Source organism: Mustelus asterias, chromosome 9, assembly GCF_964213995.1.
Source record: "Mustelus asterias chromosome 9, sMusAst1.hap1.1, whole genome shotgun sequence".
NCBI classification, from domain to species: domain Eukaryota; kingdom Metazoa; phylum Chordata; class Chondrichthyes; order Carcharhiniformes; family Triakidae; genus Mustelus; species Mustelus asterias.
In genome coordinates this window covers 44,690,879-44,708,190 of record NC_135809.1, presented here as the reverse complement: position 1 = coordinate 44,708,190, position 17,312 = coordinate 44,690,879, and the positions used below count along the sequence as shown (strand labels likewise).

Genomic DNA, 17,312 nt, shown 5'->3' with positions numbered 1-17,312 from the left:
CTGGAATAGGGCCTGGGAGGGATTGTGGTCGGTACAGACTTGATGGGCTGAATGGCCTCCTTCTGCACTGTAAGGATTCTATGAAAAGAGACATGAACAAGAGAGGATGAGTACTGGTCATTGAGTAAAAGTACTCATTCATCAAAAAATAGTGCAGAGTGAAAGTTTGAAAGTCTAAGAAATATTGAAAATAGATCAAGGTAGCTTCTGATGTCAGGTTATTGAAATCTTAATGTAGAATTGTGGCTTTTCAATCAGAGATTGTATATGTGTATTTGTCTGAAAGCGCTGAGCATAAAATAACGTCTGCGATTTATTGTTTAACTGTTACTGCAGGTAGAGCGAGAAAAGGCCATCCTCTTGGTCAATCTTCAGGAATCACAGACTCAACTGGAACATACCAAGGGCGCTCTGACTGAGCAACACGAACGAGTTCACAGTCTAACGGAGCACGTCAATGCAATGAGGAGGCTTCAGGTCAACAAGGAGTTAAAGACCAACCTGGATAATGAGAAAGGGCGGGAGTCTGGGGAAGAAACCCATGATTATGAGGTGGACATAAATGGACTAGAAATTCTTGAATGCAAGTATAAAGTAGCGATCACTGAGGTAATCGACCTCAAAGCTGAACTCAAATGTTTGAAAGAAAAATACAACAAATGTGTGGAGACGTACACAGAGGAAAAAACAAAGTATGAAAACCGGGTGCAAGAGCTGGACGAGCAGGTGAGCTGTCTGGAGAAAATGAACAAAGAATATAATGAAAAAATAACACATTTTGAAACAGAAGTTAAGACACTGACAGACATGGCAAATGAGGGTCATAATACTCTCAACACAGCCCAGGATGAACTGGTAACTTTTAGTGAGGAACTTGCACAGCTCTATCACCATGTTTGCCTGTGTAATAACGAAACTCCTAACCGGGTCATGCTGGACTATTACAGGCAAAGCAGAGTCACCCGCAGTGGAAGCCTAAAAGGACCAGATGATCCAAGGGGAATTTTGTCACCGCGACTTGCCCGACGAGGCATGGCCTCGCCTGTTGACTCGAGAAACTCACCAGACCATTCCTCAAAGGACAAAATGGAGGCTGGTAAAGAAAATGCACAACAGAGCCCAACAAAAATGGTCAACACCACCATCTCACCGATAATAACCGCTCCTCCCTCATCCCCTGTCTCCGACACCAGTGACATCAGAAAGGAGCCCATGAATATCTACAACCTGAACGCCATCATAAGGGATCAGATTAAACACCTGCAGAAGGCAGTAGATCGATCTCTACAGTTGTCACGACAACGGGCAGCTGCACGGGAGTTGGCACCAATGATTGATAAGGACAAAGAGGTTCTGATGGAAGAGATTCTGAAACTGAAATCGCTGCTGAGTACAAAACGTGAGCAGATAGCAACTTTACGGACAGTTCTGAAGGCCAATAAACAGGTATGGTCATGCATGCAAAACTGGCAAGTCCTGAACTTCCCCTACACTTGCTTTGGCGTATTGTATTCACATGCAGTTTTCTGGACCTATTGTGTGAACCCTAATTATCATTGAATCATAGAATAATACAGCGTAGAAAAAGTCCTTCGGCCCATCAAGTCCACATCGACACATTAGAAACACCTAAACCCCAGCACTTGGCCCATAGCCCTGAATGTTATGATGTGCCAAGTACACATCCAGATACTTTTTAAAGGATGTGAGACAACCCACCCCTACTATCCTCCCAGGCAGCACATTCCAGACCACCACCACCATCCTCTGGATAACAAATGTTTTCCTCACATCCCCCCTAAACCTCCTCTCTTTGCCTCTCCAAGTGGAGATAGATGCTCTCCTTGAGAAGTTTCTCTAATAGTTTCCCAACCACTATTGTAAGACTCACTGGTCTGTAGTTCCCTGGTTTATCTCTACAAACCTTCTGCCCCTCACTTTAAGCCTATATCCCCTCGTGACTAACCCTTCAACTAAGGAGAACAGCTGCTCTTTATCCACTCTGTCCATGTCTCTCAGAATCTTGTGCACCTCGATCAGGTCGCCCCTCAGTCTTCTCTGCTCCAACAAAAACAACCAAGCCTATCCAACCTCTTTTCATAACTTAAATTTTCCATCCCAGGCAGCATCCTGGTGAATCTCCTCTGCACCTCCACCAGTGCAATCACATCCTTCCAATAATGTGGCAACCAGAACTGCACACCATACTCCAGCTGTAACCTCACCAAAGTTCTATACAACTCCAACATGACTTCCCTCCTTTTGTAATCTATGCCTTGATTGATAAAGGCAAGTGTCTCATTTGCCTTTTTCACCACCCTACTAACATGGCCTTCCGTCTTCAGAGATCTGTGGACAAACACACCAAGGTCCCTTTGTTCTACCGAACTTCCCAGTGTCCTACCATTCATTGCCAAATTACTCCTTCCAAAGTGTATCACCTCACACTTTTCAGGGTTAAATTCCTTCTGCCACTTATCTGCCCATTTGACCATTCCATCTATGTCTTCTTGTAACCCAAGACACTCCGCCTCACTGTTAACCACCCGTCCAATCTTTGTGTCATCTGCAAACTTACTAATCCTACCCCCCATGTAGTCATCAATGTCATTTATATAAATGACGAATAATAGGGTGCCCAACACCGATCCCTGTGGTACGCCACCGGACACTGGCTTCCAGTCACTTCTGTCATCACTCTTTGTCTCCTACAACTGGATTTTTGAATCCACTTGATCAAATTATCCTGTATCCCATGTGAATTTATCTTCTTTATAAGTCTCCCATGTGGGACCTTGTCAAAGGCTTTGCTGAAATCCATATAAACTACATCGACTGCACTACCCTCATCTACACACCTGGTCACCTCCTCAAAATATTCAATCACATTTGTTAGGCATGACCTCCCTCTGACGAAGCTATGCTGACTGACTATCCCTGATCAAGCTTTGCCTCTCGAAATGGAGATAGATGCTCTCCTTGAGAAGTTTCTCTAATAGTTTCCCAACCACTGTTGTAAGACTCACTGGTCTGTAGTTCCCTGGTTTATCTCTACAAACTTTCTGAAATAGCGGAACCACATTAGTTGTTCTCCATTTGTCTGGCACCTGCCCCATGGCCAGAGAGGAATTGAAAATTTGGGTCAGAGTCCCTGCAATCTCCTCCCTTGCCTCCCACAGCAGCCTAGGGCACAATTCATCTGGACCTGGAGATTTATCCACTTTTAAGGCTGCCAACACCTCCAATACTTGTCCTTCCCTATGTCAATTTGCTCAAGAACTTCACAGGCTCTCTCTCTGAATTCCATACCATCGTCCTCGTTCTCTTGAGTGAAGACAGATGTAAAGCACTCATTCAATACTCTACCAATGTCCTCTGGCTCCTCCCCCAGATTACCCCCTTGGTCCATAATGGGCCCTACTCTTTCCCTGGTTATCCTCTTCCCATTGACATACTTATAGAATATCTTGGGATTTTCCCTACTTTTATCAGCCAGAGCTTTCTCATATCCTCTCTTTGCATTCCTAATTGCTTTCTTAAGCTCCACCCTGCACTTTCTATGTTTCACTAATGCCTCCACTGATTTGCTCGCCCTTTACTTTTTAAAAGCCTTTCTTTTCCTTCTCATTGTATCCTGAATATGTTTGGTCATCCATGGTTCTCTGGGCTTGTTATTCCTACCTATCACCCTGGAGGGGACATGCTGGGCTTGCACCCTTGCCATTTCCTTTTTGAATGCCTCCCGTTCATTGTCAAATTATTCCTTCCAAAATGTATCTTTCTGTAGATTTTTCCATTACTAGCTCTTCTGTAGATTTTCCCATTACTAGCTGTTCCCAGTCTACCTTGGTCAGATCCTGTCTTATTTAATTAAAATCCGCTCTCCCGCAATCCAAAACTTTTTTTTTGCAGTTTGTCTATTTCCTTGTCTATAACAACCTTAAATTGTACCATGTTGTGATCGCTATCACTAAAATGCTCCCCCACCAACTCAACCACCTGTCTGGCTTCATTCCCCAGAATCAGGTCCAGCACAGCTCCGTCCCTTGTTGGACCCTCCACATATTGATTTAAAAAGTTCTCCTGTACACATTTCAAGAAATCTACTCCATCCAAGCCCTTAACACTATGTATATTCAAGTTAATGTTGGGAAAGTTGAAATCACCTAATAAACCTATTGTTATTGTTTTTACACACCTCCACAAACTCAGCACATATTTGCTCCACAATACTCCTCTGACTATCTGGGAGTCTATAATAAACATCTAACAATGTGGCTGCCCCTTTTTTATTCCTAAGGTCTACCCACACAGCTTCATTTGATGCCCCCTCCAAGATATCATCTCTCCGTATCCAACGACAGAGTGATGCAAGTTCTAAAAAAGATGCTGAAATAAATTAAATAATTACGCAGCAGCTGAGTTTAATATCAACACTAAGAAAATTGCTGGAGTCTATTATCAGGACAAAGTATAAGCCAAGTTAGAAAGTCAATATGAGCTTATGAAAGGTAGACCACATTTACCAGAGCCTGTAACATTCTTCAACAGAGACACAAAGCTGGTGAATGGACGTTTATCAATGGATATCGTGCATGGATTTTAACAAGCATTTCAGAAGCAGCTACACAAGAGACTGCTAGCAAATTATGAGGTTTAAGGAATTGGAGATAAGATTGTGCCATCATATGGAAGTTATTTGGGAGGTCAGAGAAAGAAAATTGGAAGAAAAAGACGGGCTTAGATAGGCATCCAGAATTTTTTTAAAATCATTTTATGGGATGTGGGCATCACTGGTTGGGCCAACATGTATTGCCCATCCTTAACTGCCCTCCATTTCAGAAGGCATTTGAGAGTCAACCACATTGCTGTAGATCTGGAGTCACATGTAGGCCAGACCAGGTAAGGATAGCAGATTTCCTTCCCTAAAGGACATTAATGAACCAGATGGGTTTTTACAATTGACAATGGTTTCATGGTCATCCTTAGACTTTTAATTTCATTTTTTAATTGAATTCAAATTTCACCATCTGCCATGGTGGGATTTGAACCCATGTCCCCAGAGCATTACCCTGGGTCTTTGGATTGCTAGTCCAGCGACAATACCACTACCCCACTGCCTCCCTATCATAAGGGTGTTCTGCAGTGACAGGTGTCAGGGATCTAATTATTCCATCCAAATATAAATAACTTCAATTTTAAGAGGATTCAATTTTTCTTGACCTAAACTTTCAAAATATGGGCAGAGATCTTGGCCCAAGTCTAAGGAAAGGTTTTCTCCAACAATGACTGATTCTACCCTTGATCTTTGATTGAATTTTCCACTTCTTCATCCAGACTCGAAATGTTGGCTCTATTCTTTCTCCACAGATGCTGTCAGACCTGCTGAGATTTTTCAGTATTTTCTGTTTTTGTTTCAGATTCCAGCATCTGCAGTAATTAGCTTTTATCTACATTTGTGTTGATGTGGGGACTGGAGATTTTGGTCACAAAATAGCCGCCAATGTTTTAGGATTTGTTTCGATCGTGAAACTATGAGCGTGCAAGTATTTATGAATCCTCAGACTCCAAAAATCATGGACAATGCTTCACGTTCTATCCAAACATAATTTTGCTCTCTGGCATTGAGGCGCATGAAGCAAATGCAATCAATCTCCCCTCGCCATTATCCAATATATAGAGAGAACATAGCATCTATTCTGTATGAAGAGTCATCACATGCTGGCTTAATCATTTTTGACATATTATAATGTACAAGCATTGTACCATCATACAAATTTACCTTTACACAGCTGGAATACCTTGTCATGATCCTTTGTCCAGTTCCATGGAACACGCTTCCTCAAGCTCATTCAATGGGTCTAATAATATTACTAAATTTGTATGAATTTATCAAAATAATTCATTAGACGCAAAAAAGATCTGAGCTCTGAGATATTCTGAGGGTGTGCCACATTTTCTATTGCTTGAACCTTACATTTGGTGGGATGTGACCCATCTTTTGTCGATGCTGTGACCCAAACACTCAACAACGTATTGAAACATTTCACGTGTATGTGTTTGCCCGAACTCCAAACATTGGAGCATCTGATTCAGCCTGTCGTCATTAATCTGCCTGTTTGGAGTTGAAATAAATATGTCATCCATATAGCATATTGCTTCCTGAACTCCTCGAAATATTCTGGGGCTGAAGAAACAACAAATGGCAGCTTCTGAAACTGAAGAAGACCCAATATTGATGGTCAGAAGTTTTAGAAACCTCATCAAACTCAAGTTGCAGATACGTGTTTGTCAGATCTAACTTTGCAAAGGTCTGGCCTCCTGACAACATTGTGGACAGATCCTCCACGCTTGGCAGAGCATTGGGCTGGATTACATTCTAATAGCTGGTTTATAGTTATCTTATAATCCCCATACATTTTCACACTACCATCTGGCTTTGGTCACCATCACTATGGGAGTAGCCCAATTGCTCTGTTCTACTTTGCAGATAATGTTCTCAGTCTTTAAGTCTTTACTGTTCTTGCTCTATCTTCTCTCTTAGAGCTTAGGGTACTGAGTGAGGCCTGCAGTAAACTAGTCTTGAGTTCCTCTGAACCTGTAACTTATCCCGATATCCTTCATTTCACTAAACACCTGAAGCTACTTTGTGATCACTTCATCTTGAGTTGTGAATGTTGTTTGTAAGTGAAAAAAGCCTCCTTCCAGTTTAACTTAAGTGCTGTTAATCAGTTTCCTCCTAAACAAATTGTTTTTTCATCCTTCACCACAATGATGGGCAATTTGCACATTGAAATGATTGGAGCTGGCACACATCCCATTATGGGAATTTTCTCTCTCCCATAACATCTGTGCGTGATTTCTCCAGTTGATGTTGACTCAACTTTTTATGGAACAGCGATTCAGGAATCACACTAACTGATGTCGATGGACCCTCATGTTTACCAGTGCTCCATCCAACACTACTTAGACTAAGATGTCCTTTGAATTTTCATTGGACATCCTTGTGCTTTGGATTGTGTGGGTCTTAACCAATCCCTCATTGACTTGGTGCTATTTGACAACTGAATGCAGTGACTGTTGTTTTCTCCATTTACGTTGTTTCAACTGCTTTGTAAGATGACCCATCTGGTAGCTGTAGCATTCTGCCTTCAGAAATGGACAATTCTGTGCCCAATGTTGGCCTAAGCACTTGTAACCCGACTTTGCTGTTCCTCTGCTAAGCTGTCATTGGGCCTTTGACATACTCAGCTGCAGCTTATTCACTTCAACAAATGACTGGCAGTCGTTAACTTCAGTTTGGATTCCCCCTGTGGCCTAGTGGTACAGGTCACAAACCTAGAGCAATGCTCTGGGGTTCCAGGTTCAAATCTCATCATAGTGGATGGTTCAATTTGAATTATGAAAGAAACCTCCTGTGGCAGGCGAATTTTCCCTTTTGTCTCAGGTTAGGCGCCATTGTTTTTAGCCTTTCTCCTGTGGCCTGGTGGTATTGGTCACTGAAATGTTAAACCACAAACCAAGAGCAATGCTCTGGGGTCCCTGGCTCAAATCCCACCACAGTGGATGGTAAACATTGTCTTGTTAACTCCAACTTCTCTCAAGTCATGTTCTGCCATGTCCATGGACAGTGGGGTTTGGTCAGCTCATTTGAAAGTTAACTTTGGCAATGTCAGCAGCTTGTTGCAAATACGCTCTCTTGAAACGCTCCAAAATTGCAACGAATGGTCAGATTTTTCAAAGTCGCGATAAGCACTCCTCTGTCCTCACTGGGCAAATGACTCCTTGTTCCAAAACCAATAGCTTTCTGAAATCTCCAATGGCTTGGGACTGTAGCGCAGCTCAAGCTTACACAACATGCTCAACAGCAATATGTCGTTTAGCTTAGCAAGGGTGAAGAAATTCTTGAGCCTTTCTAGACCTGTTTCCATTAAAGATATTGCCCCTTTTCTATCCTCCACACTAAGGTTAACAGCTGGATTATCAGGAGCATCGAGGATATTGTTGCAATGTGGGTGGCACGGTGGCACAGTGGTTAGCACTGCTGCCTCACAGCACCAGGGACCTGGGTTCGATTCCCAGCTTGGGTCACCGTCTGTGTGAAGTCTGTACATTCCCCCAGTGTCTGTGTGGGTTTCCTCCGGGTGCTCCGGTTTCCTCCCACAGTCCGAAAGACGTGCTGGTTAGGTGCATTGGCTATGCTAAATTCTTCCTCAGTGTACCCGAACAGATGCCGGAGTGTGACGACTAGGGGATTTTCACAGTTACTTCAGTGCAGTGTTAATATAAGCCTACTTGTGACAATAATAAATTAAACTTTTGCACTGAAAAAAATTTTGAGCTGCTCCACAAATGCACCGAAAACTCTCGGTCACGGCTGTCCTCTCCCAGACGACCAATAATACCTGTTGATGCAGCCATCTTTAAAACTCAGTCCACCCACATGTACCAACAGCCTTTTCTCTATTTCCCAGCAAAGCTAAATCCTCACAGGGAAGTAACAAAAGATCTTAAGGCCTAAGCTGTAGGAAAGGCCACTAGTGGTGAAGCAGTTAGAGGCCAGAATTGGATGAATACTGAATTTCAAAGGCTTTTAGGGCAAGAGGAGGTTGCAGCGAAATGGAGGGGTGAGGTTATAAAGAATTTGAAAGCAAGATGAGAATTTTAAAATGTTGGCTTCACTGGGCCAGGAGCCAATGTTAGTCAGCAAGTACCATGGTAATTGTGAGTTAGGATATAGGCAGCAGAGTTTTGGATGAGCTTAAGTTATCCCATCTTAAGATGGGAGGCTGGCCATGAGACCATTAAAATAGTCAAATCTAGAGAGAACACAAAGGCATGATGAGGGTTTCACCAGCAAAGGAGCTGAAACAAGAGTAGACTCCAACAAAGTTAGAGGTAGAAATAGCTGGTCTGGTTGATGGAGTCGATCTGTGGTCAGGAGCTCATCTCCGTGTCAAATATGACGCAGAGGTTGCAAGTGGTCTAGCTCAGCTTCAGACAGTTGCTAAGATGATCAATGGAGTCAGTAGCTCAGGAATGGAGATTGTGGCATCTTCCCAATATCTAATTTGAGGAAATTCTAGTACTGGAAGTTGGACAAGCTGTGTGATAAATCAGAAACAGTGGGAGGGTTGAGAGAGGTGGTGACAAGGTAAAGCTTCATGTTGTTGGATCTTCATGTGGAAGCTGACATTAATTTTTTTTAGGATGATATTACTGAGGCACAGCATTTCGATGACAAATAGGAAGGGGGTGGTGATAGATCCTTAGGGATGCAGAGTGGGGTAGAGAAAACATTGCCAGTAAATAGATCCCTATAGTGCAGAAGGAGGCCATTTGACCCATTGAGTGGGATTTTATGGCCTCGCTCAACCCAAGACCGGAAAATGCGCCTCCAATGGAGAGTCCTAGATGGGTGGCCCATGCTTCCAGTCAGGAAAATCAAAATTCCCCCTTTTACCTCTAGGCCCGAATGCAAACTGTGCTGAGACCCAGCTTAAACCAACACCTAAAGAGTTTATCTGTCATGCTGCAGTGTTCATAAGAAAACAGAGCCTTGGAAAGTTACATCATGCTGCAGATACTAGTTGGCAATTTGACAATTGTAGCCCAGTGTTTATTGCTCGGAGATTCAACAGACAACTACTCACAGGACATGGCGACAATTACATAACTAATGTTTGCTATTGAGTTTTAAATTGCTGTCTTACTTCATTAGTTATTTTTAAATGTTATTCAACTGCATTCTTACTTCTTCCACTTGTGCAACGTTAACTATTTTATTTTATCGTTAGAGAATGAAGGAACCGACTCCCAGCCAGCATCCTTTCTCTCTCTGAGTTAAGTAGAGGGATGTGGTATTCAGAAGTCAATATTTCAAGAGAAAAGTGTGCAAAATTGACCAACTTTTCCAAAAAGCTGAGATTTGTGATATATCAGACCTATTGCCCTCTGCGATTTACCACTGGTAGCTTTGCATTGCGGTTGTCATAATGTTTTGTTCATGAGCTAAGATGGTCCACAAGCCCTGTCTTGAGGAATTATTGCTCATTTAATGAAGAGTTGGGAGACGTAGGTATATATGAGGTCGGCACGGTAGCACAGTGATTAGCATTGCGGCCTCACAGCGTCAGGGACCCTGGTTCGATTCCCAGTTTGGGTCACTGTCTGTGTGTAGTTTGCTCCGGTTTCCTCCCACAGTCTGAAAGACGTGCTGGTTAGGTGTATTGACCCAAATAAGCGCCATAGTGTGGCGACTAGGGGAATTTTACAGTAACTTCATTGCGGTGTTAATGTAAGCATTACTTGTGACTAATAAATAAACTTTAACTTTGTATAGGCCCTGACTGACTAATTTGAGAATCATCTCTGAGTTGTTGGTGAAACACCATTAAGTAATCAAAAGCTGTGAATGCTGGAAATTGGAAACATTAATGGAAAATGCTGGAAATACTCAGCAGGTCTGACATCATCTGTGGAGAGGGAAACAGAGTTAACATTTCACGTCTTGTGACCTCTCATCAGAACTCAAAAATCAATAAATAATGACTCAGCAGTGACATTATTACAGCATTTTGCTAATTACGCATCCTCCTTTGGAATTATTTGGAATACTGGAGTGAATCTCCAATATTGAAACTTCCCACATATTGTCCGTCTTTGGCTGAAAGTGATGAGAAGCCAATTTATATTTAAATTACGCCTCAGAGTGCTGCCTGGATATTGATTCTTGGTAGATCTTAATCTTATATTGCCCTGCACTCTCAGCAGGGAGATGCAAAGAGGAGATCAATAAAATGACTTGTATTAACTGAGCTAATCCTGAGTGTAGTTAGAATGAGGCTGAACAGTAGTGTCCCCAATATTGAATAATCTGCTTATACTCATTGTTAAGAATGTCTCATAGGTTGAGGGGCTGCCTGGAAGTGTGGAACTGTATCTAATATCAGTCAATGCTATCAGGAGAGATGGGGAAAGTAAAATATGCCAAACAATAAATCCATGGACGATACCTGAAATTCTGCTGGACTTTTAGAATTTGATGAAATTGGGGATTTTAATTGGAGAGATTGATATAACAGACTGGGAATGTCAAACTTCCCTGAGCTTGAATTTCTTGTAAAAGGGTGATTGGTACAGTTAGTGGTTAAATGCTTTTGAGATCTGAGCAATGGTTGATAAGATCTGTTGATAAAACTCGTGCATGGGTTCAACAAAGGAATGGATCATAAAGACCACTGGAATATCCAGGTTTGCCTGATTGGTCTCTCATGCACAGTCTGGAGAGCACAGCTCAGGAACATGTGACTGGGGAGAACATTTTAAACAGCCACCATTCTATTCAGCAATAATTTGGCTCTTGCCAAAATCTTGGAGTTGGATCAAGGTTTCCAGCTGTGGAGCAGAGAGGTGAGAGTGATTGTAATGAGTTGGACCTGGAGGATTGTATACAGTGGGCTTGAGATGTGGGTCAGGTTGAATCAAACCTAAATCCTAAAATAGGAGACTAATTTGCCTGTCCCTTCTATTAAATTGAAATGTAATTTTGGAATTTTATCAGGCCAGATGTTTTCAGACACAGAGTCCATCCACTGTCCATTTCTGTAAGTATAGGGACAAATGTTGTTTGATAGTCTCTAAAGCTGACTAGAAAACTCAGTGTGTATTAAAATATTTAAATCCATTCTTGAAATCCCAAGAATTGGGAAATTGGAGTTCTGCGCCTTTAGGTAGGATCTTAAAATCGCTGAATGATATCCAGAATGTTTCATACCCAATGAATTTTTTTGGTGCGTCACAGAGGTATACAGTTCAGGAAGAGACAACTCAGCATATCAGTGACTCAAAGCAGCCACATTTCCAGTGTCAGCAGAGTGAAGACGCCTTAAGAAATAGTAGGCCGCTTTCTGGCCCCTTGTGATGGATGCAGCCTGCAACATTTAACCACGTTCTGGTTATGATGTACGATAATGCTTCAGGTACACAGCTGACTCATGGGCAATATCTCACAGCTGTGAAAGTTGTTCACTTCTGACAGCTGTGGAGCGATTCCTACCATTTTCATGTTGTAAGAGGAGACCCAGCGGCAATGTACAACCAGGAGATTGAATGTGAAAATTGCTGCCAGCTGTGAGCTTGCTAAAATTTCAACCATATGCTCATTTATTGGAAGGATTTCCAGTGTTGTCCGTGCTGCGTGTATGGCTTTTATGCTAACATTTGTTTTTTCTGTTGCTAATTCCTACAGACAGCAGAAATTGCCCTGGCAAATCTGAAGAGTAAGTATGAAAATGAGAAAACTATGGTGACCGAGACAATGATGAAACTGCGAAACGAACTCAAGGCCCTGAAGGAGGATGCGGCGACCTTCTCGTCCTTACGTGCCATGTTTGCCACCAGGTGTGAACACTTGATAGTTGAAACTTATAATTTTAGTAATGATGTTGTTTTGGAGTGGAGGTGCCGGCGTTGGACTGGGGTGGACACAGTAAGAAGTCTCACAACACCAGGTTAAAGTCCAACAGGTTTATTTGGAATCGCGAACTTTCAGAGCACTGCTCTTTCATCGGGTGATGACCTGACAAAGGAGCAGTGCTCCGAAAGCTCGTGATTCCAAATAAACCTGCTGGACTTTAACCTGGTGTTGTGAGACTTCTTACTGTTGTTTTGGAGGAGGAAGGTACAGAATACCTGCTGTCATTGGACCATTGAACTCCCAGTTTATACAAGAGGTTGTTGGGTCAGTTTCATTGAATATTTGAGGGAACACAGAACAAAAATGTTACAGGGAGGCTTGTTTGTATTCCAGCTTCTATCTACATGCCTGACTTGACTAGGACTTGACAATTCTGGCCCCGCATGGATTTAAACTATGTTCTTCTTTGTCTATATCTTGGTGATTCACTGCTCCACGCCACTATACAAAGGTCATTGCATTTAATTGGCTGCCAAATTAGCTTCAAATCTGTCTGATATAGTTCCTGATTGGCTAATCCAATGCCCAGTAATAACAAAATATACTTCCTGTCATTAGTGGCTATCATAATGCTTTATACCCTCAACTACTGAGCTTCTCCAGCCTATCTGCTGTAATATGACATGCTGTTTCATTTCATGTTTTGAAGCATTAAGCGTATGTAATGGTAGAATAAAATAGTTACAGTTACAGCCTTTTAATAGGAAACCTGAATAGGCAGGATAGGCTTTCGTCCCTTTGTGCTTAGAATCAAGACGGGAAATTTTCCAGGTTTCCCATGACTGATTGTCATCTGGTAAACATCAACTGGAAGCACAGGGTGTGGATGTAGGAGATGATGTGGGGCCTGTAATCAAATAGCTTACCTTCAAGATTCAAACCAGAAGGAGCCTTGGGAAAAGTACCAATGGATATGTATGTTAATCATTGCCTTCAAGAAAGGAAAGGAGGGAGGGCAAAAAACTATTTTTTAGATAGAAAAGGAATCCATTGAGAGACGTCCCTAAAACCCAGGCAAAAAGATGAAAATGTTATATTCAGCAACACCGTGGCTCTATGATATGCATCACTGAGTGTTTGGTCATGGATTGCTTCCCTTTTTGACCACATGGTGTTTCCAGTCTCCGATTCATGAAGTGGACCAGATGCCAAACAGAAGTCAGGTATTTGACCACAGGGAAATAGGTGGGAGAATGGGAAGATTGGACCACGAACAACCACTTCACTGTGTCTTCCAGTGAGTGCCTCAGGAGCAGTGTTTGCAAAGAGGCACTTGGTGCAGAAGTTGTCCATTTGCTTGGTCAAAGAAACTCGCCTAACAGAGAGGGTGACAAATTGCAAGGATAAACTGTAATGCATGCTTCTACAGTGTATACTTATAGTAATCAATACTACCATTGTGTGCATGTGTGCAACTGTGTCTATGTAAAAAAGAAGTTCCAAAAGATTAGTCTGAAAAATTAATATTTTCTGCTTCCAGTCGCAGGAGGGTTAGTTAAGCTTTGTTAAACAGCTAACAAAGTACAGAACCTTTCCCCTGGAATAGCTAGAAAGTTAAAGGGGCACAGTCTTCATAAAAGGGTTGTTTAGCAAACCTTTCTTTCCCCAAAATAAATTACATAGAAGATACATTCAACCCAACTAGTCTACATTGGTGTCTATAGTTCACATGAATCAGAAACAAGGCAGGGGCAAAAAACTGCCATTTTATTCACAACAACGTAGTGCAGATGTGACCCAATGATTCATTCCTGCAGTTTACTCCGTATCATGTGTTTGTGAACTTATGAAAGGGTTTGCCAAACACTTGTCAATGAAGACAGTGGCCCATAAAAGGGCAGGTAAAACATCAATGAGAAGCGACTCTCCTACCTCTGTTCATATGTGAAACTGCCTCTCCCCACATTCTCAGGGAAGACAGCTGGTGGGCGGAGCTTCTGAGGGACTGGGCGGGTAGACGGATTACATCAGGACACCGCTCCATTGAATACTTTCCCCTCATTTTAATCCCAACTCAAGTTCTCACTGTAACCTTGTATTTGAGGTAAGATTTTCAAGGACTTTACCCTCGCACCTTTCTCCCTCCTGTGATGGAATAAACCTCTCACCTCCTTTTGCACCTTCACGTTGACAATGTTTTTCTGCACTTATCAAAATAAAAATTCATTCTCGACCACCTTTCAGCTTCCTCGTCCGCTTTTCACCAGCTTTTGACCAGAAACGCTTCATCTTAAACTTTGAATCGAACCAGAAAATACATGAACAAATAGACTTTTGATATGGACAAAGTATAATTTGGGAAAAGATTGAATTATGTTAAGATTTCTTGTTCACTGAGAAAGGTATTATTCAGCACTGAATATGATGGAACTTTCTGACAAAAAGGGTGCGTTTTTTAACTTGTTTACAGGATGTGGGTGTCACTGGAAAAGCAGCATTTTTGTCTATTCATAATTATCCTTCAGAAGTTGATGAATCGCCTTCTTGAACCAATACACCCACAGTTATAGTGGGAGTTCCAAGATTTTGACACCGTGACTGTGAAGGAACGGTGATATTGTTCCAAGTCAGAATGATGTACGACTTGGAGGGCAATTTGCAGATGGTAGTATTTCCTTGCATCTTCTGCTCTTGTCTTTCTAGGTGGTAGAAGTCCTGGGTTTGAAGAAGCCTTGCTGAGTTGCTGCCATGTACCTTGCGTATCATAGAATCATAGAAACCCTACAGTACAGAAAGAGGCCATTCGGCCCATCGAGTCTGCACCGACCACAATCCCACCCAGGCCCTACCCCCATATCTACCCACTAATCCCTCCAACCTACGCATCTCAGGACACCAAGGGCAATTTTTAGCATGGCCAATCAACCTAACCCGCACATCTTTGGACTGTGGGAGGAAACCAGAGCACCCGGAGGAAACCCACGCAGACACGAGGAGAATGTGCAAACTCCACACAGACAGTGACCCAAGCCGGGAATCGAACCCAGGTCCCTGGAGCTGTGAAGCAGCAGTGCTAACCACTGTGCTACCGTGCCGCCCGTGTATATTATACACTGACGTCTGCATGCGCCAGTACTCAAGGCTTGAATGTTTAAGATGGTTGCCAGGGTGCCAGTCAATTGGATCCCTGAGATAGTGTCGAGTTTCTTGAGTGTTGTTGGAGATGTACTAGTCCAATCGAGAGGAGAGTAATCCACCACACTCCTGACTTGTGCCTTGTACGTGGTGGACATGCTTTGGAGAGTCATTCGCTACAAAATACCCAGGCTCTGGCCTGTTCGTCTAACCACAGTACAGCTTGTTCACTTAAATCCTGGTCCTTGGTGACTCCCAGAATGTTGATGGTGAGGATTCAGTGATGGTAATGTCATTGATCATTAAGGGGAGGCTGGTTTGACTCTCTCTTGCTGGAGATAGTAACACCCCAGCTCTTGCGTGACATGTGTGTTACTTGCCACACATCAACCCAAAGCTCTGCAATTTTCATGAAGTTGGACTTACAAGGGACATGGACTAAAATGCTTTGTGTTACTAAGCTGAAATCTCATACCCATGATTTTCCAAATGTTGAATACTTGATCCCAGTGGTGTGTTATGCCCAAATGTCTCAGAGGGAAAGAGAAACAAGAAGATGCCAAATTACTCATCATAGATTTCTTACACTGAGCTAAAAGCAATTGGCCGAATCCGCAATGGGTAAATGCAAATTCCATTGCTAATAGCTAATTCCAGTTCCCGCTGGAGCCTCAGCAGTGATGGGAAAGGGAGGAGGCACTGCATTTAACTTTTGCCTGAGGAATGGACGAGAAATAAGCTTTCTGTTTTGCTGAATTGCTATCGATTGATCCATTACTTGTATTGCCAGGATGGCTCATTTTTGGATAATGGCCACCTTGTTGAGTTATTGGAACAGTGGCAGCATCTAAACCATCACTCTCCTTCCACAATTACATCTTGCTTTATCCCCACCATAACCCGACAGACCCTACTCTATTTGGACATGAGAATGTCACCACTGCCGCCCACTGCCACCCACTTTCATGCCCCCCTTCCCCCACCTTCAAAAAATGCCTTCAGAAATATCTTCAGAAATCACTAAAGCTGGGGAACATGTACGAAAAATAAAAAGGCTAATGGAATATTGGCTTTCATCTCAAAAAGCAGAATTACAAAGGATTGGAAGTTATGTTGCTGCTGTAAAGAAGTCTGGCTAGAACCAGTCTGCATGACTGTGCACCTCACCACAGGAAGGATATATTCGATTTGAAAGCTGCAGTGACACCTTTCATTAGAAAAGGGAATAGTGCAGGAGACAGGGTGAACAGCTCAATGTGATCCCTCTATTTAGAAAGGGGGATGGAACAAGTCGAGGGAACTATGGGCGATTAGATTAACATCAATGTTAGGAAAAGTAATGGAATCCTTAATCAAGGACATAATAGAAAAACATTTAGGATCTGAAAATATGTTTGAGAAGTCAATATGAATTCTGAAAGGAAAGGTCATAGTTAACCAAACTAATTGACTTCTTTGAAGCAGTAATTAAAAGGCTAACTAAGAGTAATACAGTTAACGTAATATATTTGGATTTTTTAAAAAATCTTCAATAAGGAGGGAGGTGGTGTCATAGTGATCCAGAGACCCAAAGTAATGCTCTGGGGACCCGGGTTCAAATCCCGCCACTGCAGATGGTGAAGTTTGAATTCAAAGTCTAATGCTGACCATTAAACCATTTTGATTGTTGTTAAAATCCATCTGGTTCACTGGAAATCTGCCATCCTTACCTGTCTGACCTACATGACACTCCAGACCCACAGCAATGTGGTTGACTCTT

General features: G+C 42.4%; 1 protein-coding gene across 2 annotated transcripts in view; it reads left to right on the top strand.

Annotated features, from left to right (window-relative positions):
• Positions 1-17,312, top strand: part of LOC144498659 (protein bicaudal D homolog 1-like) — a 247,428-nt gene that overhangs the window by 191,606 nt on the left and 38,510 nt on the right. For both annotated transcript variants that reach the window (XM_078220111.1, XM_078220112.1), the window contains exons 5-6: positions 337-1,446; positions 12,251-12,402. In XM_078220111.1, the coding sequence (XP_078076237.1) occupies positions 337-1,446; positions 12,251-12,402 (1,262 nt within the window). The remainder of the gene's footprint in view (positions 1-336; positions 1,447-12,250; positions 12,403-17,312) is intronic.